General features: G+C 40.0%; 1 protein-coding gene across 8 annotated transcripts in view; it reads right to left on the bottom strand.

Moving 5' to 3' along the window:
- The window catches only part of SEMA3F (semaphorin 3F), a 239519-nt gene that overhangs the window by 38609 nt on the left and 175141 nt on the right, over window positions 1-25769 (bottom strand). For 7 of the 8 annotated variants that reach the window (XM_061617796.1, XM_061617795.1, XM_061617797.1 and 4 more), the window contains 5 exons: window positions 24385-24447; window positions 22084-22203; window positions 18748-18837; window positions 9314-9407; window positions 4173-4292 (listed from right to left, as the gene is read on the bottom strand). In XM_061617796.1, coding sequence (XP_061473780.1) covers window positions 4173-4292; window positions 9314-9407; window positions 18748-18837; window positions 22084-22203; window positions 24385-24447 — 487 coding nt within the window. The remainder of the gene's footprint in view (window positions 1-4172; window positions 4293-9313; window positions 9408-18747; window positions 18838-22083; window positions 22204-24384; window positions 24448-25769) is intronic. The other variant, XM_061617800.1, reaches the window with a different exon arrangement.

Raw genomic sequence — 25769 nt, 5'->3', positions numbered from 1 at the left:
GCTAGCAGTTCAAATAATTCTTTGCAAGATTGTTTGAATTTCTAGTAAAGTAAAAGAGGGCATTTCAGCTGGCTGAAGATCTTTTGTTAAAATTCAGTGTGTTTTACAAGTTGAATCCCATGCAGTCAGAAATAAGATCCACTGAGTTCAATGGAGATGACTTGCAGAAAATTATGCATAAGACTCTGGTCATGCTGATCCAAATTAATTTGCTATTATGCTATGGACTGCTGCTCTTTGGTGTGTCCATAATAATGATGGATCATTAGGCTCTGGTCCAGGAATATTTATGCTACAGTGACTAAGGCTGCAATTTTATACACACTACCTAGAAGTAAGTCCCAATGAACTCAGTGGGACTTACTTCTGATTGGGGATCATTTCCCATTCTGACCTGTTTTTGCTGCATGCAGCATTGTTTCTGTTCCCCTACAGTTCATCTTCCTCCAAAAACTACATTATATGTATGACTGTCCGCGATGGTGAAATTACATAATTTCCATAATTAATTACTTCAGTTATATAATTACATTGTTATTATGTTATTCCATCCAATTCATCTCAATGCAAATGAAATGTAATGCAATTGGGCAACAATGTAATCAATTATGTACAGTAGGGCCCCACTCATACGGCGGGTTAAGTTCCAGACGCCCGCCGAAAAGCAAAAATCGCCAGAAAGTGGGACATAGCCTGAAGCCTGCTGCTGCTCCAGCGCAATCAGCTGTACAGTACAGCTGATCGCGTGCTACAGCTGACAGCGCTTGGCCCATGAAGCTCCCCGCACTACAGCTGATTGCGCACTACAGCTGATAACTGTCAGCTGGAGCGCGGCAGCTGGAGCTCCCTGCAGTACAGCCGATTGCACGCTATAGCTGATTTTCCCTAACACAGCGGCCACCGCTATGACAAGTAAGCCAGATGACCTGCTCAAATCAGAAAACCTGTGGAATGAATCAGCAAGAAGCGCTCACAGGCATGTTGGTTGTACAGACTTGTCCTAAATCCTAAATCAGCGCCTGTGCTCTCCCCAGTCTAAAATGTAGCTTGTGATTCTTTTGCACTCAGCCTTTCATCCCATGTTGTAACCTTTCCATTGGACACTGGAGGAAATGGAAATTAATGAACTGGTGCCAGTCAAATGGGGCCCCTGCTATAAACCAGTAAATATTCTAGAACACCGGGGAAAGGATCATTTCTGTAAATTAACGCTTTCTTGAAATTCTGTTCAATGCCCCAAATAAAAAACTGTTTTGAATAACTTCAATCAATGCTTCACACCCTAACGTTTGTTATGATCCAAATTTGCACTGTTGGAAAGGATTCTGAATCCACTGCTGCTTTCGGCACTGAAGCTCTTTTATTGGATGTGATGATGGCTTGTCAAAACTAGAGAAGCAAATCTTCATGTCAACCATTAGAAAAGGAGTTGACAAAATGTTCAGTGAGTTAAGCAGCTGTTTGCTAGGCTGCTGCAGGAAATGTAGCCATGAGATTGATTAACCAAGCCTATATAGTCTACAATGCTGGAGCCCTGAACTCTATTCCTTGGATCACCTCATTTGTAATGCAAAATGAGTTAACTTAAAGTTCTTTAAGCTGGTCTTGAAAAGGGTGAATAGCACTAGAAACCATGGGCAGGAAAAGTCGGTTTAGGCATCCCAAAGCTGTGAGGCAGCTGGTATTTCTCAACCTTGTGTTAAATGTTTTATAAAGTTACACTGGATTTTAATGTTATTGTTATAACATTTATTCTTATTCTGTTGTACCCAACAGAGCATATGTTAAGATTGTCAAGGCAAATGGCTAGTACAATAAAAATTCTTCTACTTCTTCTTCATGAAATGATACCCTCCCAAACAGATAATTCATCTGTGTTCCCAGTGGTGTAGTGGTAAATTTTGAAGCGCAGGAGCTCATAGTAGCCATGTCCCCAGACATTCCAAAACTGTGTTGATCCATGGGTGCTAACTGAGGTGCCTTGGGTTCACATCCCTGATTAACCATGAAGTTCACTGGGTGACCTTGGGCCAGTCACTGTCTGAGCCTAGCCTTCCTCACAGGGTTATTATAAGGATAAAATGGAGGAACTTTCACACATGATACCCTGCGTTCAATAGAGGAATGGTGATATTCAAACAGAAACAACATCAAAGCACTATGTAATGCAAAGCACTATTATTTTCCATGCTGGTGGGGTTCATTTTAAGCTGTTTATAACAGATTGTAGGTCAATTATGCTACTTTCCCACATTTATTTAATATAAAGAACAGATACTTGTTTTAAAACAGTGCAGGAAAGGCCTTTGCCAGGTAAATTAATTAATATAGCATGTCCTGTATTCCGTTCCCCCACCAAGCATGCAACACTGGCAATTCCTAGTCCTGCAGATTACATTCTCTTTTCTTCTGGGGAAAAAGTATTGGAGCACCACTGGTGTCCCCTCACCAATGTAGAAATCTCACCTGTCCAGCTCCCGCTTCCTTTTGCATCTTTTTCTCAGACCGCCAGCTCATACACACATAATGCTGTTTTCTTACATACATACCACTACTAAGTTCCTGCACTCACATACTCTCCCTATACCACTTTGATGTAAGTAGCCAGGAACACACTCCATTCATACATCGAAGAGAAGTTGTGAACCATACTTTGAGAAACTCTGAGCCTTGGCTGTCTATAAGCTATTGACAATAACCTTCATCATTAGTATCAGCCATTCCCTAGCTTGAGAAACTGCTATAAGATTTATGTGGTTGCATGCACACCTGTCTGGCTTATAAGCTTTGGTAAGAATATACTGGAAGCTCTGCAATTTGGAGATATATTGCTATTTTCTCTAAAGTCATCACTGCTAAGAAATTGCCATGGAAGGCAAATGGTAACCACTATAATCCAGCATTTGCTGCATAGATAACTCTGTTCAGGTTACTAAAATGACATCCCCCTAAATTTGATCCCCAACCTTAGTTTACTCAGCTGTTTTTTCTGCTCCACAACAGCTGGAGATGCAACCAAGAAGAGCCTAAGACCTTCTCTCATTGGATCCCATACCATGATGCATGTTGGAGGACAGACGGTAGGAGATTAATGCCCTGGATCAGTTATCAGAAATGACAAGAATACAAACCTGCTCTTCACCAACTGTGTGTAGAGAAATAATGCCAGGGAAAAAAATTCTTTTGAATTCACAAAAGGGGACATATATCAGAGCCAGGGAAGCAAGGATAGGGAGAAACTAACTAAACACAAGCATACTCCTGAAATAATCAGATGGCTGGACAAAGGTTATGTAAAAACACATCCTCACTTAGTGCATATTTTTTTTTATGGAAAGAAAATTCTGAGCCATGGCAATGGCAATGGTATTTTCAGTAATGTGATTTGCAAACCCAAACAAAGTGTTAACACTTGCTGATTCCGTGTCTTGAGGTCCAGATAAATGGAGCATTTCAGAGCTATTAATGCTGACAAAACATGAATAGGACAGGAGAGCCCTGGTCCTGGATTCTTGCGGTTTAGACAGAAAGTATGAGCAAGGGAGAGTGCAAGGGCAAGGAGATATCAAAATGGCATCAAGGACAGAGGACAGAAGGGGCCAGCCATATGAAAGGGAATACAGCAGGTAGGGACACAACTATTGCAACAGACCCACAGTGCACTAGGAAGAGAAATGAGGGTCTACAGAGCCAGGTTAATATTCCACTACCCACAACTGAGCACCTTGAGCTGGCAATATATGGACAGATGAAAGAAACCAATCACAGACAGCTGGTATGACTTGGCATGGAGCCCTCAGGAAGCCAGACCTGAAAAGTGTGTATTTACAGAAGGGACTGAAGACAAGTGGGAGGGAAGTTGCTTAACGCTCCTGCTAGCATAATGTTTTCTTAACTGCAGTCTCTTTTTATTTTAGATTTTCCTTATCAAAAGAGTATTCTGAAAGATAGAGAAAGAGAGAGGAAAGGAGGGAGGGAGGGAACCTCTCAGCTCTGCATCAGTAGGGCTTCTGACACTTTCATAAAAAAGAACATGTGATGTTTTCAGGAAGCCAAATTCTGTACCTAATTCATAAGTCCCACTGTGTAACATGTACATTGGACATAAAGATTATGAATGCTTTTTATCCTTTGCATTTCAGGCTCTGCAGTGCTGCCTCCTTTTCACTCACCATTTAGCCAGCGGGAGTTGTACTGGTCAGTCCTCATGGCAGTCTGCTTACCCATGGTGCGGAAGATGGCAGCATCAGTGCCCATGAAGTCAATGTAGACACCAGCATAGAGTTCTTCATCTATAGGCAACCAGGGGCAGAGATCAGAAATGAAAATAAATTGAGAGTTATGTTCACCCCAAATTCCCAACCATTCACTACACTGGTTCTGTGAAAGAGTGGGATCAGAGGAAAATGCATGAGCCACCATGCAGCCTGGCATGGGTAATTTCTTTAATGACACCTGATAAACAGGGAAAATTCTCACTGGCACTTTAATGTCAAGTGCCTCAGCCTTCTTTTCCCCTGCCTTCCTCCTTCCAAAGAGATGTGCATCCAGAGTTTGTATATCTCCTTTTGAGGAGAGATTGCAAAATTTTATTTTGAGCATCCACAGCACAGACAGTATTGCCAGATTATGAATTTGGAAAAACCTCAGAATTCTTGTTATTTATTTTTGTGCAGAACTTGTGCAGAACATGGGTGGGGGGATGAGGAGGAAAGAGAAACTCCAACTGTAGCCTCCTCTTGTAGCCCTTTCTCAAACTAGGTGAGAGATCTGTGATTAAATCTCTCTCTCTCTCCCTCTCTCTCTCTCTCTCTCTCACACACACACACACACACACACAGGTCCCTTTAAAGCAACTGGGGGCACAGTCCCCAGGAAGGGAGAATTTAACCATGCCTTTTTCCTGCACTAAATTGCTCCCATCCCTGCTATTTGCCCCACATGGAAAAATATACAGATACCATATAGGTATGCATATATATTTTTTCTCAGCTTTGGGAAAAGAGTGTCTTAGACTGGGGAACCAGTGTGTGTTTGTGGAGGAGGATTCATCCTTCCCTCGCTGCCATGGCCCCATTCCAATTTAAGGGCCCCTGCAGCTTTTTTTTTTTTTTTTAAACAAAAATCCCATGCACACATACACACATCAGGAAACTTCAAAAGATCCAAACACAGAGCTGCATCCCATGTAGTTTGGTCCTTAGGCAGCAGTGACCCCAGACATATCAGCTGCCCTTCACACCGAACATAGTGTAAAGAGTTTAGGGTTTCCCTGTTCTGTTCTCCCTATCTGCTCTCTTGCAAAATCAAATAACAACTGGAACAGCAACAACAAAATGAAAATGGAAACATGCAGACTTTCCATTTCATTCTGCTCCAGTGGTAGCACTCAGAATTCTTATAAGCAAACCGCTGACACAGTTGCTTTAGGTGCTAATACTCAGGAAGGGACGTAGACACACAACCAGCTCATTTGCCAGGTATGGGGCAAGAACAGCACTAACATATGGGGTGATAGGAAACCTTCCAGCATATTCTCCCATTCACACTTGGGACTTGTTGGTCTCCAAAAGTGCTACACTAAGCAACCCTAAATTCTTGCATATGTCCTGGCATGTTAAATTGGTTTTATAGCCTCTGTTTGCTTACTTGTTCTGTAGTTTTGTTGTCTCTCAGTTTTATTGTTTGTATGTTTGTATATTATATCATTTTATAAGATCTCTCCAAACTGACTGAATGGGCATTAAAATGTTGAATGTGATTCCATTGAAGAATAAAGAGATGCAAATTGGGACAAAAAAATCTTCATTTCACATTTATATGAATAGGGTCTGAACTGGCAGTGACCAGTTAGGAAAGAAACCTTGGGGCCATGCTGGATAGCTCAATCAAGATGGTGACTCAGTGTGCATCAGCTGTGAAAAAGGCAAATTCCATGCTAGGGATAATTAGGAAATGGACTGAAAATAAAACTGCTGATACCATAATGCCCTTATCTATGATGCACTTGGAATACTATGTATAGTTCTGGTTGCCTCACTCAAAAAGGATATTGTAGAGCCAGAAAGGTTCAGAAAAGGGTTGGAAAGGTTACAACATCTTTTTAATAAATAAATAAATAAAATAAAATAAACCAATGAATTTAGGGCTTTTAAATTTAGAATAAAGATGAGTAATATGACAGAGGATTATAAAACTATGCAGGGTCTGGAGAAAGTGGATGGAGAATTTTTTCTACCTCTTTCATAATACTAGAACCTGGAGTCAGCCAATGGAGCTGAATGTTGGAAGATTCAGGGAAGCCAAAAGAAAGTACTTCTTCATACTATGCATAGTTAAACTACAGAATTTGCTTTCACAAGAGGTAGTGATGGCCACCAACCTTGGTGGCTTTTGGATAGTGAAAAAAGCAGATAAGAGAAAAATCAACTCATTTGAAATGTGGTGTTGGAGGAGAGCTTTGCACATACCATGGATTGCAAAAAAGACAAATAATTGGGTGTTAGAACAAATTAAACCAGAACTATCACTAGAAGCTAAAATTATGAAACTGGGGTTATCATACTTTGGACACATCATGAGAAGACCTGATTCACTAGAAAAGACAATAATGCTGGGAAAAACAGAAGGGAGTAGAAAGAGGAAGGCCAAACAAGAGATGGATTGATTCCATAAAGGAAGCCACAGACCTGAACTTACAAGATCTGAACAGGGTGGTTCATGACAGATGCTCTTGGAGGTCACTGATTCATAGGGTCACCATAAGTTTTTATTTTTTATTTTTTTTAAGTGTTTTTAAATTTGTATATTTGTATATTTGTTTTTAATGTTTTTAATTGTTGTAAACCGCCCAGAGAGCTATGGGGCGGTATACAAATGTAAATAATAATAATAATAATAATAATAATAATAAAGTCGTAATCGACTTGAAGGCACAACAAGAAGACAATTTTTTAAAGAAAATATTTCTGTCCCGCCCTTCTACCCTATAATAGGGCAAGCAGTCCCTAAGTCATGGAGGATTATGCTATCAACAGCTACTAGTCATGATGGCTGTGTACTACCTCCAGTATCAGAGGGGCAGTATGCCTCTGGATACCAATTGCAAGGAAGTACAAGTGGGGAGACTGCTATTGCACTTATGTCCTGTTTATGACATCTGGTTGGCTACTGTGAGAACAAGATGTGAAGCTGGATGGGCCTTCAGTCTGAGCCAGCAGGATGTTCTTATTATATTGTATTTGTATTATTGTATTGTGCCCTAGAATCCATTTGGATGAGAGCTGGTTCAGAACTTCTTAGCATAAAAATAAATGAAATAAAGAGTAAAAGAGGACTCGGATCTCATAAGGACTCTCCCAGTTCTTGTGTATGCACAAGAATTCTTCTAGCAACACTGGATAGAGAGATGTGGGAAGTGTGAGGCACCTGTACTTCCTGATCTCCATACTATGTGTCATGCCTGAAGTTGCTCTCACCATAGAATTATTATATATTTAAGGACAAACTAATTAAATGGTACGAATCCTTTAACTTTTTATACAGTGTTAATTAGGGATGAACTAGAATTCCGCACATTTCAGATTTAGTACCAAATTTTCCATTAATTTGCTTATTCTCTATTGTTGTGGATTGATTTTTTATGTAGTATTTTCTACAGTTATTTGCTCCTAAAATATCAATATTAAGAATGATAATTTTATCAATATTTCCTTTATTTACCAATATTTCCTTTCAAAATATCTATATTAATAACAATGTTATTTCCGAGGGGAAAAGTGGGTTGGTAAAAGCAGCAACTAGCAGACAGAGAACAGATTCAAATCGATACTGTCCTCTTAGGTCAATGGGATGCTTCTGAAGAGGCACCAGCTAACAGATCCCATCCCTAGTGTTCATATTTGGTCGTGAGCATGAGGCCAAATTTTGAACCTGTGCAAATTGCCCTTGGAGAGTGGGGATGTAAAGGAAAGGCAGAAGAAAGGAAAGGTCTCTGTAGAAGGGGGCCCTTTTGTTGCTCTGACCTCTCATTGATTGCAGAAAGCTCAAAATGATTAAAGGCAGAGAAGAAAAGGAGTAGGATTACTAGATGTACAGACATGGATGTTACTGCTAGGTGCTCTTCCATAGTTTTCATACCACTGCTCTGATTCTCTTATACAGGAATTACTAAGGCTTACAGAAATGAACCTAAGTTCATTAGCAAAGCTGCTAATCAGGTCCAGCACTCAGCCAGGAACCCATTGACACTGGGACACAATTCCTGCCTTTCACAGGCCAGGGTTGCAGCTGCTCTCAGATTAATTAAAAAGTTTGGAGATTGTCATGTAAATAGATACTAATGCCTGGACAAGATCAGAGGCAGCCAGGCCCTATCAATGGTTTGCAGGATTTGCAGGAGGAGAGAACTTTGGCCTGTGCTAGAACTGAGTCTTGGGGGAGTGTGGTGCAACTGTTGTGCCAGCAGAAGGCCCAGGGTCAGAAGAACAATGATACCTCTCCTAATTATCTCCCTGCTGTGTATTTATGTAATCCCAGCCCTCCTCATAAGGGAAAGCTCTGTGAAGCTTGAGCCACCAGGGGCCTTGCAGGAGATGGTATGGCCATACAGAACAGAGATCAGGGGATGTCCATGCTGGAAATCAATCTGGGGTTGATTGAGGAAATGGTTGTGTATGTGGTGAGGGAAGAATATATTTATCCAAGAAGATGAGTATGTTCAAATATATATTTCTATAAAGAAATCAAAGGCTGAGGGTAAAATATATATTGGTAACTCTAGCATGATCAATGCAAAGGAGCAGGTTTCCCAAAGAAGTAGTGGAGTCTGAATAAAATTTGCAGCTGGCTTAAGTCAGCAACCTATGTCTCAAGCGTTATGCTTTTGGAATGTCAGGGGAAAGCATAGAATCGTAGAGTTGGACGGGGCCTAAATATCTTCCATAAACTTTGCCAGGAAACTTCTCAGATCTTTGCTATTCACCCAAGTCCTAATGCCCCTCCTCTTCCACCAGATGGGACACTGCAGTTTAGTAGAAAATAAGTCCTTCCTCTCCTTTATCAGTGTCTGTAAGGCCATGACCTTTCCCCTTTAACTCAGCTGAGGCTTCAAGCTAACCCATCCATGTCTGAGGATGGCCAAAACCATTTCCTGACACAGAGCTGCTGTCACCCTGCATGCCATTTGTAAGAAGAGTAACCCCTTTTTCCTTGTAAATTCTGATATCATTTGAGAACACATTAAGAGGGAAACTTTTCAGCAACTTCTTGTATGCCTATAGAATTATTGGTATTGCACAACAGTGGAACTCACTTATTAATGCTGATACGGTGTCCACCTTTGGGTCATATGAGCATTTTCCTTTTCCTGATTCCAGCCTCTCTGGTTCCAGGTAGAATATGTAATCCTGGAATGGAAGGCAACAGACAGATAAATAATTTGTGTGATCACACACTCTTACCTTTGGGCTTCACAACTCTTTTTAAACAGAGGACATCCAAAAGTACATGAAATACAAGATGCTGCATACATGAATCACACTGTCCAAACCACATCTCTCTAGGGTGGAATTTTTATCCAACAAGGTTACAAGCAGCTGAATGTAGGAAGTCCTGGCACATAAAACGAGTGCCCCGCGGAAGCTATTTTAAATCATTTTCAATTGTGGCTGACTCAGTGGTGAGTTAATTACCTCACCATGTAGAACAGACTATGCTTTTCCATGCTACTACAGACTTTTTAATTTTGTTCTGAGACCCTGTGGGGGAAAATAACCATCAAACCATGTTGCAAGCTGATGCAACTATCTCCCTAGCAACTGCAATATTGTCTATGTGGTACTCTTAAAATTCTATATCAATTCCAAATCAATCCTAAGAAGTGCTGCTGCAGAGTCACTCTCCAAATAGCTATGGTATTGGCCTCTCAACCAATTTAAAGGAACATCACTTTGTAATTTGTCTTGCAAGCCTCTCAAATATCTGTCCCATGTTAAAGTTGTCAAAGTAACATTTCTTCTCCTAAAACCTGTTCTGTAATAGGAAAAATAAATTATTAATATAAAAAGTATATGCCACAGTCTTAATCTGCATGGTACCATTTTACAAAGCCATTAACAAAAATCATATTTCTAGAGCTCACCATCTCATGAAACAACACACATAACATTCTAGCCAAATACCAAGAATATCTCCATAGAAACCTGTTTTCCCTGCAGTGTCAACACACATTACATTTTCAAGCATTACATTGGCAGATTTTTTCCATAGATATGACTGGTTTAGAGAAACAACTGTATTTTGTAATGTGTGAACATGCAGGTGAGTTTTTAGTCACCAAATATTATTATGATACCTAGCCACTGATGAACTTCAGATAGCCTTTACTTATTCTGTGGTAAGACACATCCTTTTCTTAGTATGAAGCAACAATAAATCACAGATCTCCCAAGTTTCCCCAGCACCTGGAGGCCAATCAGCACTATCCAAGCCATGACCACAGAGCTGATATGATGCAGGCTTTAAATATTACTAAAAATGCAGAGTGAGTGAATGCCATTTAAATCAATCCTATCAGAAAACTAACGACTTCTTACTCCAGTGACTCCCAAACGATATGTTGGGATCTACATATGGCCTTATAAGAGGATTGCTAGGATGCTGGCAATGGTTGCAGGTGCCAATGTGGCAGAAGGAGCTGGGGAGACGAGACTGCCAAGGTAGGGTGGTAGAATCACCATTTGGGAAAGACAGCTTCCCACAAGTGGATGTTTTTAATGAAATGTTTGGAAATCATTTATTTAGTGGTCTGGAAACCATTTAAAAATGAAAGACATGCCATGTGTGAAAAAGTTTAAGAGGTATTTTCACAAAATACCTCTTGTGGCTTGATAAAAACTTTGAACATAATCAGCCAAGGTTAAGCACAATTGGAGACGTTTATGCTGCACTCCTTGACACACTTACTTGGGAGTAGTCCCATTGAACTCAGGGTGCTTTTAGACAGGGGTTTAATTTGAAAACAGGCTGCTGAGATACTGCACGTGGATTGTTGGTGACAGGTGTTTTTTTAAAAAACAGATTTCTGCTAAAGGGAAATCCAGATTAGATTGGGAGAAGGATGCAGGCTAACATTTTTATGCCACCAACATCATGTGAATACTGCAAAAACACTCCTCTTGCCTGCACGAAGAACACTGATCCCACAATAAACACTCAACTGAAACATCCTCGGTCAGACCTACTTCTGAGTAGACATCCATAGGACTGTACTGTTAAATACCTACTTGATTCTCCTACTGAAATAAATGAGATATACATTTTGGCTGGGACATACCTATTTCTATATTATTGAATTCTTGGGAGGAATACATGTGTTAAAATAATTTTACCTAAAATGTTTTTACTCAAACAACACAAAAATGACTTCAGTATGTTTTTAAAGGAAATAAAAGTCATTTAAAATATTTGATTAGACCTATATTGCCCATGGAAAATGTTTACTATTGATATATTCCCTTATTTTTCTAACCCAAACCTCTTCCTTTGTTCAATAGGGTCCAACTGGCCATTGTCCAGCTACTGTTCTGGAACTGTGGCTATTTATTAACAGATAATTCCTTCAAAAATGTAAGTGGGAGCCTTTTTCTGGCCAGAGAATGGAAAACAGTAGTGGAAAGGCTTTGTGTTTTAAGAATGGGGTGGCATCAGGACTGAAAAGTGTGAGCTACATGGTTCAATCTTTTTTTTAACTCAAACTATTATTGAGTGAATTCTTTTGAGAATGGTAAGTGGTGTTGATGCTGTCTTCAAGATGGATTGGACTGGACAGAATAAACCCCTTTCTGTAGCCCATTTTCCCCCTGAGGAATGGCTAAAGTCAGCTGCTTTTTGCAGAATGGGCTGAGTCAGCAGCATAAGGGACTTGAGTTGGGATGAGTGAACAAGACAGAAGAACAGACATGACTATTAGCACAGGAAATATGAGGTCCAAGTGTACAGTCTCACTGGGACCAGAAATGCCAGCTAATGCCAGCAGAGACACATTCAAATGTTGAGGCATATCCAAAGTGTTCTGGCTAGACACAGGTACTTGCATAATGTCAGGGTTTTGTCAGAAAGTGATGGGATATCACTGGCTTATGACCAGGGTCCTGTAAGGAGTACTTTCCTTCATATGTGCTTACCCAGACTCTAAGATTTCATTGGAGGCCTTTCTCTAAGTGCCCTAGCCAAGTGATTTCTTGGGAGGAATACGTGTGTTAAAATAATTTATCACATGTATTAGGCTCCTACTGGGAAGAAGGGCAGGATATAAATCAAATAAATAAAAATAATAATAAATAAGTGAGGTGAAGCAGGCGGTTACTGAAGAAAGAGCCTTTTCTTGGTGTTTACCCCATTGAGGCTCACCTCACACCTACCCTGATGGCATTTCAATACTAGGCAAACACCTTATTTTCCAACTCCTTTTGTCTCAGCATTAAATCTATATTTGATTTCCATCAAAGGATTTGTTTCATATATTTTATGGTAAATATGTGTGCGTGTTTTCCATTCCATTTAATTGCTGTATTTAAGGCTCAGGAAAATCCAGACTAATTTTTTGGAGGGTAATGCTAGTCTCCTCTTTGAGGTGAGCATTATGGGCCTGCTATGTTCTTATCTGGGCCTCACTTGAGCTAGCTTTGCCAGCATCTTTATATCTGATTCATAATTTGAGACACCTGATTGTTTTGCTAACATTATGGAACTCTTAGTGTGTCTGGATAACCTTTTGAAAAGACTACTAAATGTTGTGTGGATTCTTTATTCAAGTGTGGGTAGAAACACCACCTGAATACAAGTGCAAATGCATTTTTCTTATTGTTGTTGTTTTGTGCCTTCAAGTCGATTACAACTTATGGCGACCCTATGAATCAGTGACCTCCAAGAGCATCTGTCATGAACCACCCTGTTCAGATCGTGTAAGTTCAGGTCTGTGGCTTCCTTTATGGAATCAATCCATCTCTTGTTTGGCCTTCCTCTTTTTCTACTCCCTGCTGTTTTTCTCAGCATTATTGTCTTTTCTAGTGAATCATGTCTTCTCATGATGTATCCAAAGTATGATAACCTCAGTTTCATAATTTTAGCTTCTAGTGACAGTTCTGGTTTGATTTGTTCTAACACCCAATTATTTGTCATTTTTGCAGTCCATGATACAGGCGGGCCCCACTTATACGACAGGTTCCGTTCCGGACCCCCGCCGTAAAGCGGAAATCACTGTAAAGCGGAACCCCATTGAGTATAATGGGGCGTGTCGTGCAAAAATGCGGCAAAAGCGGCAAAATTGGCTTTAAACTGGGGAATGAAAGCCGCCGCATTAGCGGAACCCCAGGAAGCAAAGCGCCGGGAAGCGGGGCCCTACTGTATGCACAAAGCTCTCCTCCAACACCACATTTCCAATGAGTTGATTTTTCTCTTATCCACTTTTTTCACTGTCCAACTTTCACATCCATACATAGAGATCAGGAATACCATGGTCTGAATGATCCTGACTTTGGTGTTCAATGATACATCTTTGCATTTGGGGACCTTTTCTAGTTCTCTCATAGCTGCTATCCCCAGTCCTAGCCTTCTTCTGATTTCTTGACTATTGTCTCCAGTTTGGTTGATGACTGTGATGAGGTATTGATAATCCTTGACAAATTCAATGTCCTCATTGTCAACTTTAAAGTTGCATAAATCTTCTGTTGTCATTACTTTAGTCTTTTTGACGTTCAGCTGTAGTCCTGCTTTTGCGCTTTCCTCTTTAACTTTCATCAGCATTTGTTTCAAATCATTACTGGTTTCTGCTAGTAGTATGGTATCATCCGCATATCTTAAATTATTGATATTTCTCCCTTCAGTTTTCACACCTTCTTCATCTTGGTCCAATCCCGCTTTCTGTATGATATGTTCTGCATATAGATTAAACAAATAGGGTGATATCCCTGTTTCACACCCTTTCCGATTGAGAATCAATCAGTTTCTCCATATTCTGTCCTTACAGTAGCCTTTTGTCCAGAGTATAGGTTGCACATCAGGACAATCAGATGCTGTGGCACCCTCATTTCTTTTAAAGCATTCCATAGTTTTTCATGATCTACACAGTCAAAGGCTTTGCTGTAATCTATAAAGCACAGGGTGATTTTCTTCGGAAATTCCTTCGTCTGTTCCATTATCCAATGTATGTTTGCGATATGATCTCTGGTGCCTCTTCCCTTTCTAAATCCACCTTGGACATCTGGCATTTCTCGCTCCATATATGGTAAGAGCCTTTGTTGTAGAATCTTGAGCATTACTTTACTTGCATGGGATATTTAGGCAATAGTTCGATAATTACTGCATTCTCTGGGATCCCCTTTCTTTGGAATTGGAATATATAATGAATGCTTCCAGTCTGTGGGCCATTGTTTAGCTTTCCATATTTGTTCACAAGTTTTTGTTAAAATTTTGACAGATTCCGTCTCAGTAACTTGTAGCAACTCTATTGGTATGCCATCTGTTCCTGGTGATTTGTTTCAAGTATTTTAAGAGCAGCTTTCCCCTTGCATTCTAAAATTTCTGGCTTTTCATCATATGGTTCCTCCATGAATGAATCTGTCATCCTTGCATCTCTTTTATAGAGTTCTTCAGTATATTGCTTCCATCTTCCTTTTATTTCATCTCGGTCAGTCAGTGTGTTCCCCTGTTGATTATTCAACATCCCTACTCTTGGTTTAAATTTCTCTTTCATTTCTCTAATCTTTTGGAATAGGGCTCTTGTTCTTCCCTTTTTGTTGTCCTATTTCTATACAATAACTATTGTAATAGTTCTCTTTGTCCCTACATACTAGTCGCTGTATTGTTGCATTTAGGGTTCTGACCGTGTTTCTATTTCCTTTTGCTTTTGCTTTCTTTCTCTCTTTAACCATTTTAAGAGTTTCTTCAGTCATCCATTGAGTTCTTTCTCTCTTTTTAACTAGAGGTATTGTCTTTTTGCATTCTTCCCTGATAATGTCTCTGACTTCACTCCATAGTTCTTCTGGTTCTGTGTCAACTAAGTTTAAAGCCTCAAATCTGTTCCTTATTTGATCTTTATATGCTTCTGGGATGTTATTTAAATTGTATTTTAGCATTATGATTGCTTTGTTCTTCTTCTTTAGCTTTACTCTGATTTTCGATACGACCAGTTCATGATCTATACCACAGTCTGCTCCTGGCCTTTTTTCCACAGAAAGTATGGAACTTCTCCATCTTCTGCTACCAATTATATAATCAATATTGACCATTTGGTGATGTCCACGTGTACAGTTGTCTTTTTGGTTGCTCAAAAAATGTTTTTGCAAGAAACAAATTATTGGCTTCACACAATTCAGTAAGTCTTTCTTCTGCTTCATTTCGGTATCCTAAGCCCCATTTCCCCACAATTCCTAGTGCTTTTCTGTTCCCTACTTTTGCATTCAAGTCTCCCATGATTATCAGCACATCTTGTTTTGGTGTGTGATCAATTTCTTCCTGTACTTCTGCATAAAATTTCTCCAATTCCTCTTCTTCTGCATTTGCTGTTGGAGCATAGACTTGGATGATGGTTATGTTGACAGGTTTCCCGTTAAATCTCATTGATACCACTTGCTCAGACCTTGCGTTGTAGCTCCTAATTGCTTTTGCTACATCACTTCTCACTATTAAAGCAACCCCGTTTCTTCTTAATCTCTCACTTCCTGCATAAAATATTTTGTAGTTGCCTGATTGAAAATGTCCCATTTTAATTCACTCATGCGAAGTATTGTAATATTGATACGTTCCACTTCTTGCTTGACAATTTCTAACTTTCCCTGGCTCATGCTTCTCACATTCCATGTTCCTATTGTGTGAATCGTACAACTCCGGACTCTCCTTTAGCATCTGTGCACATCAGCCTCTGGGCTTCCATTCGGCTTTGATCCAGCTGCATCATTAATCACAGTGCTACTTGTACTTGCCCTTTGTTCTTCCCCAGTAGCTCGGTGAGTGCCTTCTGACCTGTGGGTCTCATCTTCCAGCACTGTGTCATGTTGCATTTTGGATTCTCTGTTCATAGGGTTTTCATGGTAAGAGGTATTCAGAGGTGGTTTACCATTGCCTTCCTCTGAGTCTGGATGCATCTTAGTCTGGTGTCTCAGCTTTGACCATTCCGCCTTGGGTGCCCCTGCTAGGAGTCTAGCCTTTTGGTCTAGACTCCTGACGGCATTGCTCTCAGCTACTTCAACACTCTCAAACCCCCTCACCATGTAAAGGTGTGCATCGTAAAGGGGGGCATTTTCTTATGCAACATACAAATAAATTGAACATGATTGCTATGTTGGAGATAAAACAGCTGTTTTAAGTTTAAGCAGAACACCAGTTATTGGAGTTGCACTAATGAAAATGTCACAAACTGTATTATTTGGTGCCAACATAGCTTTATTCACACCCAGATGGGTGGTGGTGGTCTGCAATTAAGCAAGTGATAGAAAAAAGGACTTGAAGGGTTCAAGATTGCAGCAGGATGTGACATGTTATGTTTTCTACCTCACCCTCTTTGGAACTGATCATCATCTCATACATCCCACTCTCTTCCCCACCCCATTGCAATAACAACTTGGGAGGTCAAAAATGGCAGGATATCAGTGAAGACTTGCTTCCTTTTTCTAATGTACATTATGTCAAACACATGTTGACAATGGCCAAGGGAGTGGGAAAAGTAGGAAAGCTCATGACATTGCTATGAGCCAGTTAAAATGCTTTGCATAATCAGTGACAATATAAATAACACATCAAGTAGAAGCTGGAGATTCAGGCTACACACAGCAGGGTATTGAAAGCTGGCTTTTGAACAAGATCAAGTGTTGACACACAAAGACCTAGTTCTAGTAAATCCTGAAGACAACAGATGCAGCCTGCTAAGCAGTCATGCCTACAAATGGTTACACCTAAATGTTGACTTAAGGTGCTTTGCCTTGAGGAAAACCTGTCACCCCATGTTGTTAAGTCCCTTTGAGATATTTATTTTTTGTATAAAGCAACTAATGAACACAATAAATAATAAAATAAAAAAGGATAAAGACTGAGCATGAGGGGATCCAAAGCACATCTTCCAACAAGCTGTGTGAAATCCAACCCATTTAATGAAACCTCTGGACATGCATTATTCATTCTGAAAAGATGCACTTTTTTTTTATTCAGAGCTGTGTGCTTATGTTGGAAATCTGCTTTAATGCTAAATGGCATTGTTCAGCAGTGAGAAAAAGTGTGCATCTTTAGCAAAATGCAGAAGTGTCACTTGTGAGGGTTTTCCTTTTTTGTTTGAAGTGCTAAAATGAAATGTTACATAAAGCAAAAGATAAAACCTAATGCTATTTATATACTGTGCAATAATAATAATATGCTGTTGACACAGAATCTAGCTCAGCAGCTTTAGATGAAAGCAGCCAGCAGGGTGACCCCAGAGTAGTGCACTCCAGGGGTAAGACATCTTTGAAACAGAAATCCAACATAACGTTGGCTAAGAAAGAAGGAAAATGCTAAGGGATAAATCCAATTCAGAGCACTACATTTCTGGCCTGTTCTTCAATTTAGAAAAGAATGGATTCTGTCTGCCTAGAATGAATGTGACCATAGAGAGCCTTCGGGCTTAGGGCGGTATATAAATAAAATAAAATAAAATAAATAAATAAATAGTGCCTCAGCCTTCTTCCACGAGCAGTACATACACACACAGAGCAATGTGAGCTATGACGTCTGCTGATTGTTAAAATTTAAAATTTTGTTAAAGTTTTAGCATAAAATTCAGCATAACCTTATAAATGGGCAAATATGAAGCCAAAACCGGTGTGCCAGTCCCATACGTAAAAGGGATTCTATGTTCACAGAGCAATGTAGGAACTGCTCCGATATGGATGGATTCCATACTGCTTTGATAATGTTTGTTAGAAGAAACCCATATGGATTGAGCAACTGAAATAATTCCTTCCCATGCCAGAGTCTTTAGACAAATGTAGCATGATCCATCCTACAGTTTCTTCTAACAGATATTACTAGAAATCTTATACTCTCCTCCCAACCGCCCAAATGACTGTAGTCCTTACCAATTAAATGACAACAATGAGCAAAGTGGAATGGAAATTAAGTAGAAGTATACATTACATATTAGACACAATGAAATTATGTTCTTTCTTCCTCCTGTCTTAACATTTCTCAGCAAACATACTTACAAAAACTGCATGCAACCATTAATGAAATTCACATTCCCCACAACAACTGAAGCATATGTAACAGGCCCACAACACACCCCTGCTCCCATAGTCATCACAACCTTGATAATCTCAATCTGCTTGTTATTCAAGCAACATCCCATCAAGTAAACCTTTGTTTGGAACAGCAATCTTTTTCATCTAAATTTCTAATGGTCAGGGACATGAATCTGTCCAGTTATAGCAAAATACAAGAGTGTTCCTGGCACGAACCTGGTGCGAGCCTGGGAAGGAGTTAGTTCAAGAGAGGAAACGCAAGGAGGGGCTGTACAGGAAGCGCGCTCATTGCTAGATTGGGGAGTGAATTTAGAGGCCAGTCCTGTTTGTATGGGTCTGACCCTCTCCCCCAGTTAGTTAGTTGTTAGGTACATGCCAGTTGAAAATGAAGGTTAGAGTGCCCAGGCTCAGGCATGCTAAGGAAGGAGCCAGCTGTGTCCTTGGGGAAGAGCATGGCAGGACAGAGCGCAATTCCCACCTTGCGTTCCACTGGAGATGGGTGGAGGGAGGAATCAACTGCTCTACTTCCCCGTCCTCCCTGCTGGATGGACTGGTTCAGCTCAAAAGCCTGAGGAGAGGAGGAGCATACAGTTAGCACTGGCAGGGTGACCTGCCAGAAAAGCAGGAATGGCAGGGTATGGCCAGAGAATGCAGCATGCAGAAGTCTATTGTCTCTCTCAAATACACGCACATACTTCTATTGAGATCAAGATCCCCTCGTCAAATATTTATGACCTGTCTTTGGTCTAAAAGTGGATCTGCTTGTTGGCTTTTACTCTCTGTAGAACTACTGCATCCACCTCCAAAAATTATTTTTGCTTCTTCTGCCAAAATTAGTGTGGTCTTGGGCCCCCCAGAAAAAATTGCTTTGGAAACTGGATCAGGCCCTGAACTGGGAGTTAGCCACTCCTACTACATAAGATATTGTAAGAACATCATCTAGGTAACAACTTTGAAATAGGAACATGATTTGGAAAATCAATCATCAGAAGATAAAAAAATGTGGAAAATATCCTCACACCTACACAAGCATATTCTACTTGTATTATTTTTAAGAATCAGAGGTAACTAACACTAGAACGTTTAATCAAAATATTATTTAAGCAACACAAATGTTAGAAGTGTGGTAACAATAAGCCTGGTTTCACAGATATTTCGTTTGAGTGTCCCATACTTGATGTAAATTACCGTGATATACAATCTGATTAAAACCAGAGGTGATTTTACTTGTCTATATTGAAAAATTCAGTAAACAAGTGCAATTATTAGCTAATTGAGAACATGTTAATCACAGCAAAAAATCTGGTTACCGGTAAATAAAAATTGGATAAGGTTCCATCTATTGGAAATGGTTAAAAAATATGGCATAACTCCAAGTTTAAATGACAAATTAAGGCCAATAGAGAGAACCCATTAAAGATCTACAAATTTTGTTTGACATGGAGGGCCTTTCATGAGATAATGGATAAGTTATCATAATATAATCTCATACACGTGCCCATTCATGGGTGTAAGCATTCAATAGTGTGGGTTACTAGGATTGGCCTTTTATTTATTTATTTAACAGGCTTTATATACTGCTTAACCATCAAAACCTCCAACCAGTTTACATAAAATATACATTAAAACTGCTGATAAAATCAGATGGTAAAAACCAGTAATTTAAGTAATAACATGTTACACTTGTAAGTTTGTTATAAATTACTTTATATATATCCCCAAAAAGCTCATCTCTTCCTACCGTATTCATAATACGTTGGAGCTCCATCTCCATGTCAGAATCTCTGTAATGTCTGACTAGTAACACAAGTGTGTTTTCCACCACAGGTGCGCAGACTGGGTGCTTATTATTATTATTATTATTATTATTATTATTAGCGGTAGTGGTAGTAGTAGTAGTAGTAGTAATAATAATAATAATAATAATAATAATAATATGTTTTTACATCCTGCACTTCCTCTTGTAGGAGCCTAGGGTGACTAACAATTATAAAAATACAATCAAAATAAAACAATAATTAAAATCAACATCAACAATAAAATACAGTATAACAGACAGCAATACTTGTATTACTGAGCTCCACTTCTGCTATGTAGCAATCACCCAAACAAGTATGTTTTAAGTTGTCACTTAACAGCATAGAGGTCAGCCAAATCAGCACAGGGAGTAAATTCCACAATTGGGGAGTTGCCACGGTGAAGGCCCTACTTCGTGTTATCACCCCATGGACAATACCCATCAGTGGGACCACGAACAGGGCCTCCACTGCTGATCTCAGAGTACAGACCAGTAGGTACAGCAGAAGGGTGCTCCTTTAGTACTTGGGTCTCAAGCTATTCAAGACTTTACACACTAGTATGAATATCTTGAATTGGGCCTGGTAGCTCATAGACAGTCAGTGCAGTGCTTTAAGAATCTGATCCTATATTGCTGCCTCACATAGCAACCTATTCTCTCAGAGTGCTGCCCTGTCCAGAACAGGTTGTCCCCTAATTGCTGGACAAAAAAACTACCTATCCACAGCACCTCTGTATTATCGGGATTCACCTTCGGTTTATTGGTCCTCATTAGTAATGGGATTCATTTCAATAATCAGATTTGCCATTGGATTATTTTTTTCTGATATTCTCTATCTCTGCGGAGAGTATTTTGAAGTAGCAACTCTCCACACCTGGTTTCTGATTCATGCTTCTTTTCCCCCAATTTGTTTCTTTTTTAATTCGTTTTGAAATCATCGATAATGTGAGTGATACTTTTATCAATCTACTTTCTATGTGAGCTCTTCAAATGTGTATTCCCTTTCATTGATGTCAATGAAGGGTTGATTGTAACTGACAGACAGAAAGCAGCAGAGAGGAATGAGGTTTTGATTATAAGCAGCAGGGGGCAAGACACTGACTTGATTATCTGCCTTAATCTGCTTTGCAATGCACTTGAAAAGGAATGTAAACAGGCAATAATTACAGAGTTCAGAATAAAGATCGATACCAGTGAAAACCTGTGAATAAATAGTGATTATAATATCGATAATTCTCTGCAAAGCAAAAAAAATATTGGAGATCAGAAAAAGGAAAAAATATTGGAGGAAAAAGGAATCGGATCATTAACGATCACCAGGGAGCCACACTTAAAAAAAGGAACGTAAAAAAGGAGAGGATTCCATCCCTAGTCTTCATCCAGCTCATCACTGCTTCCAGACAGCAGCAGCACCAAGACAAGGGAATTCTTTCTAAGAAACTGAGCACTCAGTTGATGGGGAGCAGTGAATTAATGCAAGAGTTCTTAGATGGGATGAGCCATACCTTAAAGTTAAACAATTCCCTTCAGAAAATGGTGTAAATTGTATCACTCGGGAGTATCTCTATTGTGTCTAAGTTAGTCTCCATCCACATTATCCAGATCCTACTTAGATCATAAAACAGCCCTTTTCTTCTTTTCCTGGCCTTGTGCTAAGGCTTCATGTCTGGGAGAGCTAGTGTGGTGTAGTGACTACAGTGTCAGACTAAGAGCCTAACCTACCTTTCAGCATTGTTGGGATGATAAAACTGGGAGCGGAGGGGGGGATTCATGAATGCAGCTTTAAGCTCTTTAGATGAAAGGTGGGATATGAATGCATTTACCAAACAAACAAATGTAAGACAGCTGAGAAGATCCCACATCTACAGGTAAGTACTCAAGACCGGATATCAATCCCTTCTTGCTTGTTGATTTTGCCAAAAGCTGCTCTCCTAACGTGGCCTGAGACCAAATCCATATGCTTCTCCAGCATTGATCTGGCTGTGGTCTCAGCTACATGCTCCTTCAGTACCTCACCTGTGCTTTACGGCCTCGATTGACAAAGGTGCAGACAGGATTATATGCTCCAGTGCCACAAACATACAAATGGGTTCGATTCCAGGGCTGGATAAGGCGGATGAAGTTCCCACACTCGCCCTGGAAAGCAAGAGGAGATGGAAGATTAGTTTAAGCCTCCCATGAAACTGTATCTACTTTAAGAAGGGGAGAAGCCAGTCAGTCAGTCTATGGTGAGTGGAGCAATTCCATCCTCTGTTCATCATGGCATAAGCAGTGATTTACACATATCTTGAAGAAATTGGGTAATTGCTTCAGCATTAAATGAAAGTTCCCTGAATACCCAGGAGTCACATAATCACACCATGCAGAAAGGTCTGTGTATCAAATGGTCATTTTGCTTCCAGTGAAAATGGAGGCAACCTAGGCCTAGCACTCTTTGAGAATTAGCAAATAAATATTTTGGGCCCATCCCTCTAGCACCTTTTCCAACAATGAGTTTTTGGATGCACTTCAGAGACAACTTGCCTGCACTCCCTCTAAGTAGTGTCCCTGTTGGAAGACTTTTGAACTAAAACCCCTTTCAGAGCCAACGTTCCTTCCTCACGTCTTACACTACAGCATCTGTAGCTGAAGCACACTATAAATGGTGCAGCTCAGAGCTCCCCCCCCCCCAGCCAATTTTTCTGAAGGCAGAGAAAAGAATAGCTGTAACATTGCAGTAAAATATCTTGGTGTCAGGATGGCAAATTGCAGACTCCTATCTTGTTCCTGCTTATTTTCAAAAGCCAGAAAAAAATGCCCTGAATAACAAACACTTTAATGAAAATTCCTTATAATGGACCCAGGAGAAGGGGAGTCTCTGGTCTCATCTACTGAAGGAAAGGAAATACAGTAAGTCAGCCTCTGGATCCCCATTCATTAAGAGGCACTAAAAGCTAGGAAACTGATTAGCTAGTGAAGCTTGGACCGAATAACTAATAGGTAAATATTAGTGGTGAGGCCCAGAGGACAAGCAGAGAAATTCCCAGAATGTATGCAAACTATGTTGTCAAGGCCTGAGTTCGTTACCTAATTGGATTCAAGGCCAGGCATGGAACACTGTGCAGTGTGTCTGGTTGCACAGTCCAGTTTCCTCCTCGCATCTCATGTTTCCTCTTTGTCTCACACCCGCAGTTAGGGGGACCATACAGAACTGGGCTGGAGCCAAGGGTAACAGAGTTCAATAGGATGGGAAATATGCAAGCAAACACGGTTTCCTTTGCTAAGCCAGCTTGTCTGCTCTGAGACTGAACCCCAAACAGTAGCAGTTGAGAAATCCCAAGAGGACAGAGTTCAAGTTCAGTTGGCCAAAAGTCTGACTGTGCCTTGTAGGAAACAGCTTGGCAACCTTTGACCCCTTGCTTCCTCCTTCTGAAATTCAGTACACATCACTGCTGATAGACTTAGATGGGGTTGGACAAAATTTCCCAGTTCCTTTAACATACTGCTGACAAGACATCTCTTCACCTTACTGTGGCATGCATCAAAGTTCCATGACCCTCTAGCACTGCTAGCAGTCCTTGTCTTTAGACAGAATGCACAAGGAAGAAGACTTTGCAAACTTGGCCACGATTACATCTTCTTGTAACAGAGCTTGGGAAATGTAAATACACAGCTCCATTCAGCTCCTGTGCTAGGCAGAACCCTGTTACCAAAAGATTACTTCACCACTGATTGCACCGTACTCGAAACCAGCATGGGCTCATATTGATGATGCCATTTTCTTCAAAAACTTGATATTTAATTCCAATTGTATTGCACCTTTATCAGTTATCCCATGTTTCCCAACCACAAACAGAGCAGAGTCACGTGGTCACATCCTAAAACTTCTGTTGTGTTTTAGGGTTTTTAAAATGCCCGCATAGACACTAATATTTGTACTCAAATGCTGAAAACTTTTGTACAGATACTCAAGGAATTATGACCATGATCCAGAAGTCAGTGTTAGTAACCACAGCAGCCTACAGAATTGTGCTGCACAAGAAACGAGGATCATTATGATTCAGTTACCTGAAAAGATGGGAGTACATAGGAGATGAGTAGCACAGGCATGGATGAGAGGGCAGTCAGGATTTGTTCACATTGCTGACTGCAGGATATCATTTGGAGGTGTGAGCAGTACAAGTTGCCACCGCTTAAGCACACATGGTAGCTTTCAGACAAAGATCATGGACGAATAAACTTTCAGAAGCATAATTTTCCTCTCTCCACCACATTAGTAGGATTCCTTCCCCTCTTCTCCACATCTATAAACTTGAGGACTAAGCCAGAAGTACTTACATTACTGTTCTTTCCAGAAAGGACACATTCATCTATCCTTTGTTGGGATGCAGGCCAGTGGATCTGCAAAGAAAAACCCAAAAAATATTGAGCTCTGTAATTATAATTCTCCACAGAATGAATGATGCTAAGCCAAATATAAATGAGGGTGCTATCTAGCCCATTCCCAAACCCAAACCACCCAGTCTCCTGGAAAGGTAGGCTTTAATTTAAAGTCCTGGTCACTAAGGACCTTTCAAAATTATCCATTTATAGGACATCAAGTAGTCACTTGTTACGTGTTAGTTACAGGTGTATTTCCTAAAGGTAGCACTTCTTTTGGGGTGAATTTTACATTTCCCACAATATACAGGGGAAATCAATTCACCCACCATTTGATGTGGCAAGAATGCATTGATTTTGTTAGCAGATGCTGTGTGGAATGTGGTCATGCAAGTGTCACAGACCTAATAGTAGACTGTGGCTTTGTAGCAACAATGATAGTAACTTCTTCTGCTCCTTCATCATGTTGTCATATGTTTTTAAAAATTATTTTTAATTTTTAAAATGAAACTTTATAAAAATGGTCTTAGAAACGAAGTCCTCCCTCTCAGCAATGTTCATGTAGCCCTGCAACGTGCCCCCCCCACTGACAATGCCTCCACATTTTATGAATAGCTTGCTTTAAAAAAAACTTTCTTTGAAGGGTGTGTGTGCTTCCTTTCTCCAGCACTGGACTGCATTTCTCACTTCAGTTTAAAAAGGAAATTACAATGTTCCTCCCAACAAGGATATCCTTCTGCAGCATGGCTACTTCTACCCAGCAGTTACATGTGGACTGCGTATCACACTTTTGCCTTTTCATTGCACCTTGCACAACTATTTTGTAAAACTAACTATTTTGTAAGACTGCAATTTTTCTATTTATTTATTATTTGATTTATATCCTGCCCTTCCTCCCAGCAGGAGTCCAGGGCGGCAAACAGAAACACTAAAAACACTTTAAAACATCATAAAAAGAGGCCTTAAAATACATTAAAACAAAACAATGTTAAAAACATTTTTTAAAAAGGGGGGTTAAAAACATTATTAAAAAACACATATCAACAAGCAATTCTAACACAGATGCAGACTGGGATAGGTCTCAACTTAAAAGGCTTGTTGAAAGAGGAAAGTTATGGTACACTTCAACTAGTCACCTGGATAAGTCCAATTAAAAACTTAACTAGAAAATTAAGCTGCCCTTGGACTTTCCCGTTAGTTCTTACCCTGTGCTTGCTTTAATCCAATGGCAATAGCATGATATATGATCCACAAGCAAAGGGATGGTTACCATTGTTGGCAATAGGGATAGCTGCTCTAAACTGAAAATTAACATGGGAGGTATGCATTCTATGCCTGGAGAA

This window comes from Rhineura floridana, chromosome 3 (assembly GCF_030035675.1).
Source record: "Rhineura floridana isolate rRhiFlo1 chromosome 3, rRhiFlo1.hap2, whole genome shotgun sequence".
Lineage (NCBI taxonomy): Eukaryota > Metazoa > Chordata > Lepidosauria > Squamata > Rhineuridae > Rhineura > Rhineura floridana.
The sequence above is the reverse complement of the archived record's forward strand: the minus strand, read 5'-3'. Positions and strand labels throughout refer to the sequence as shown.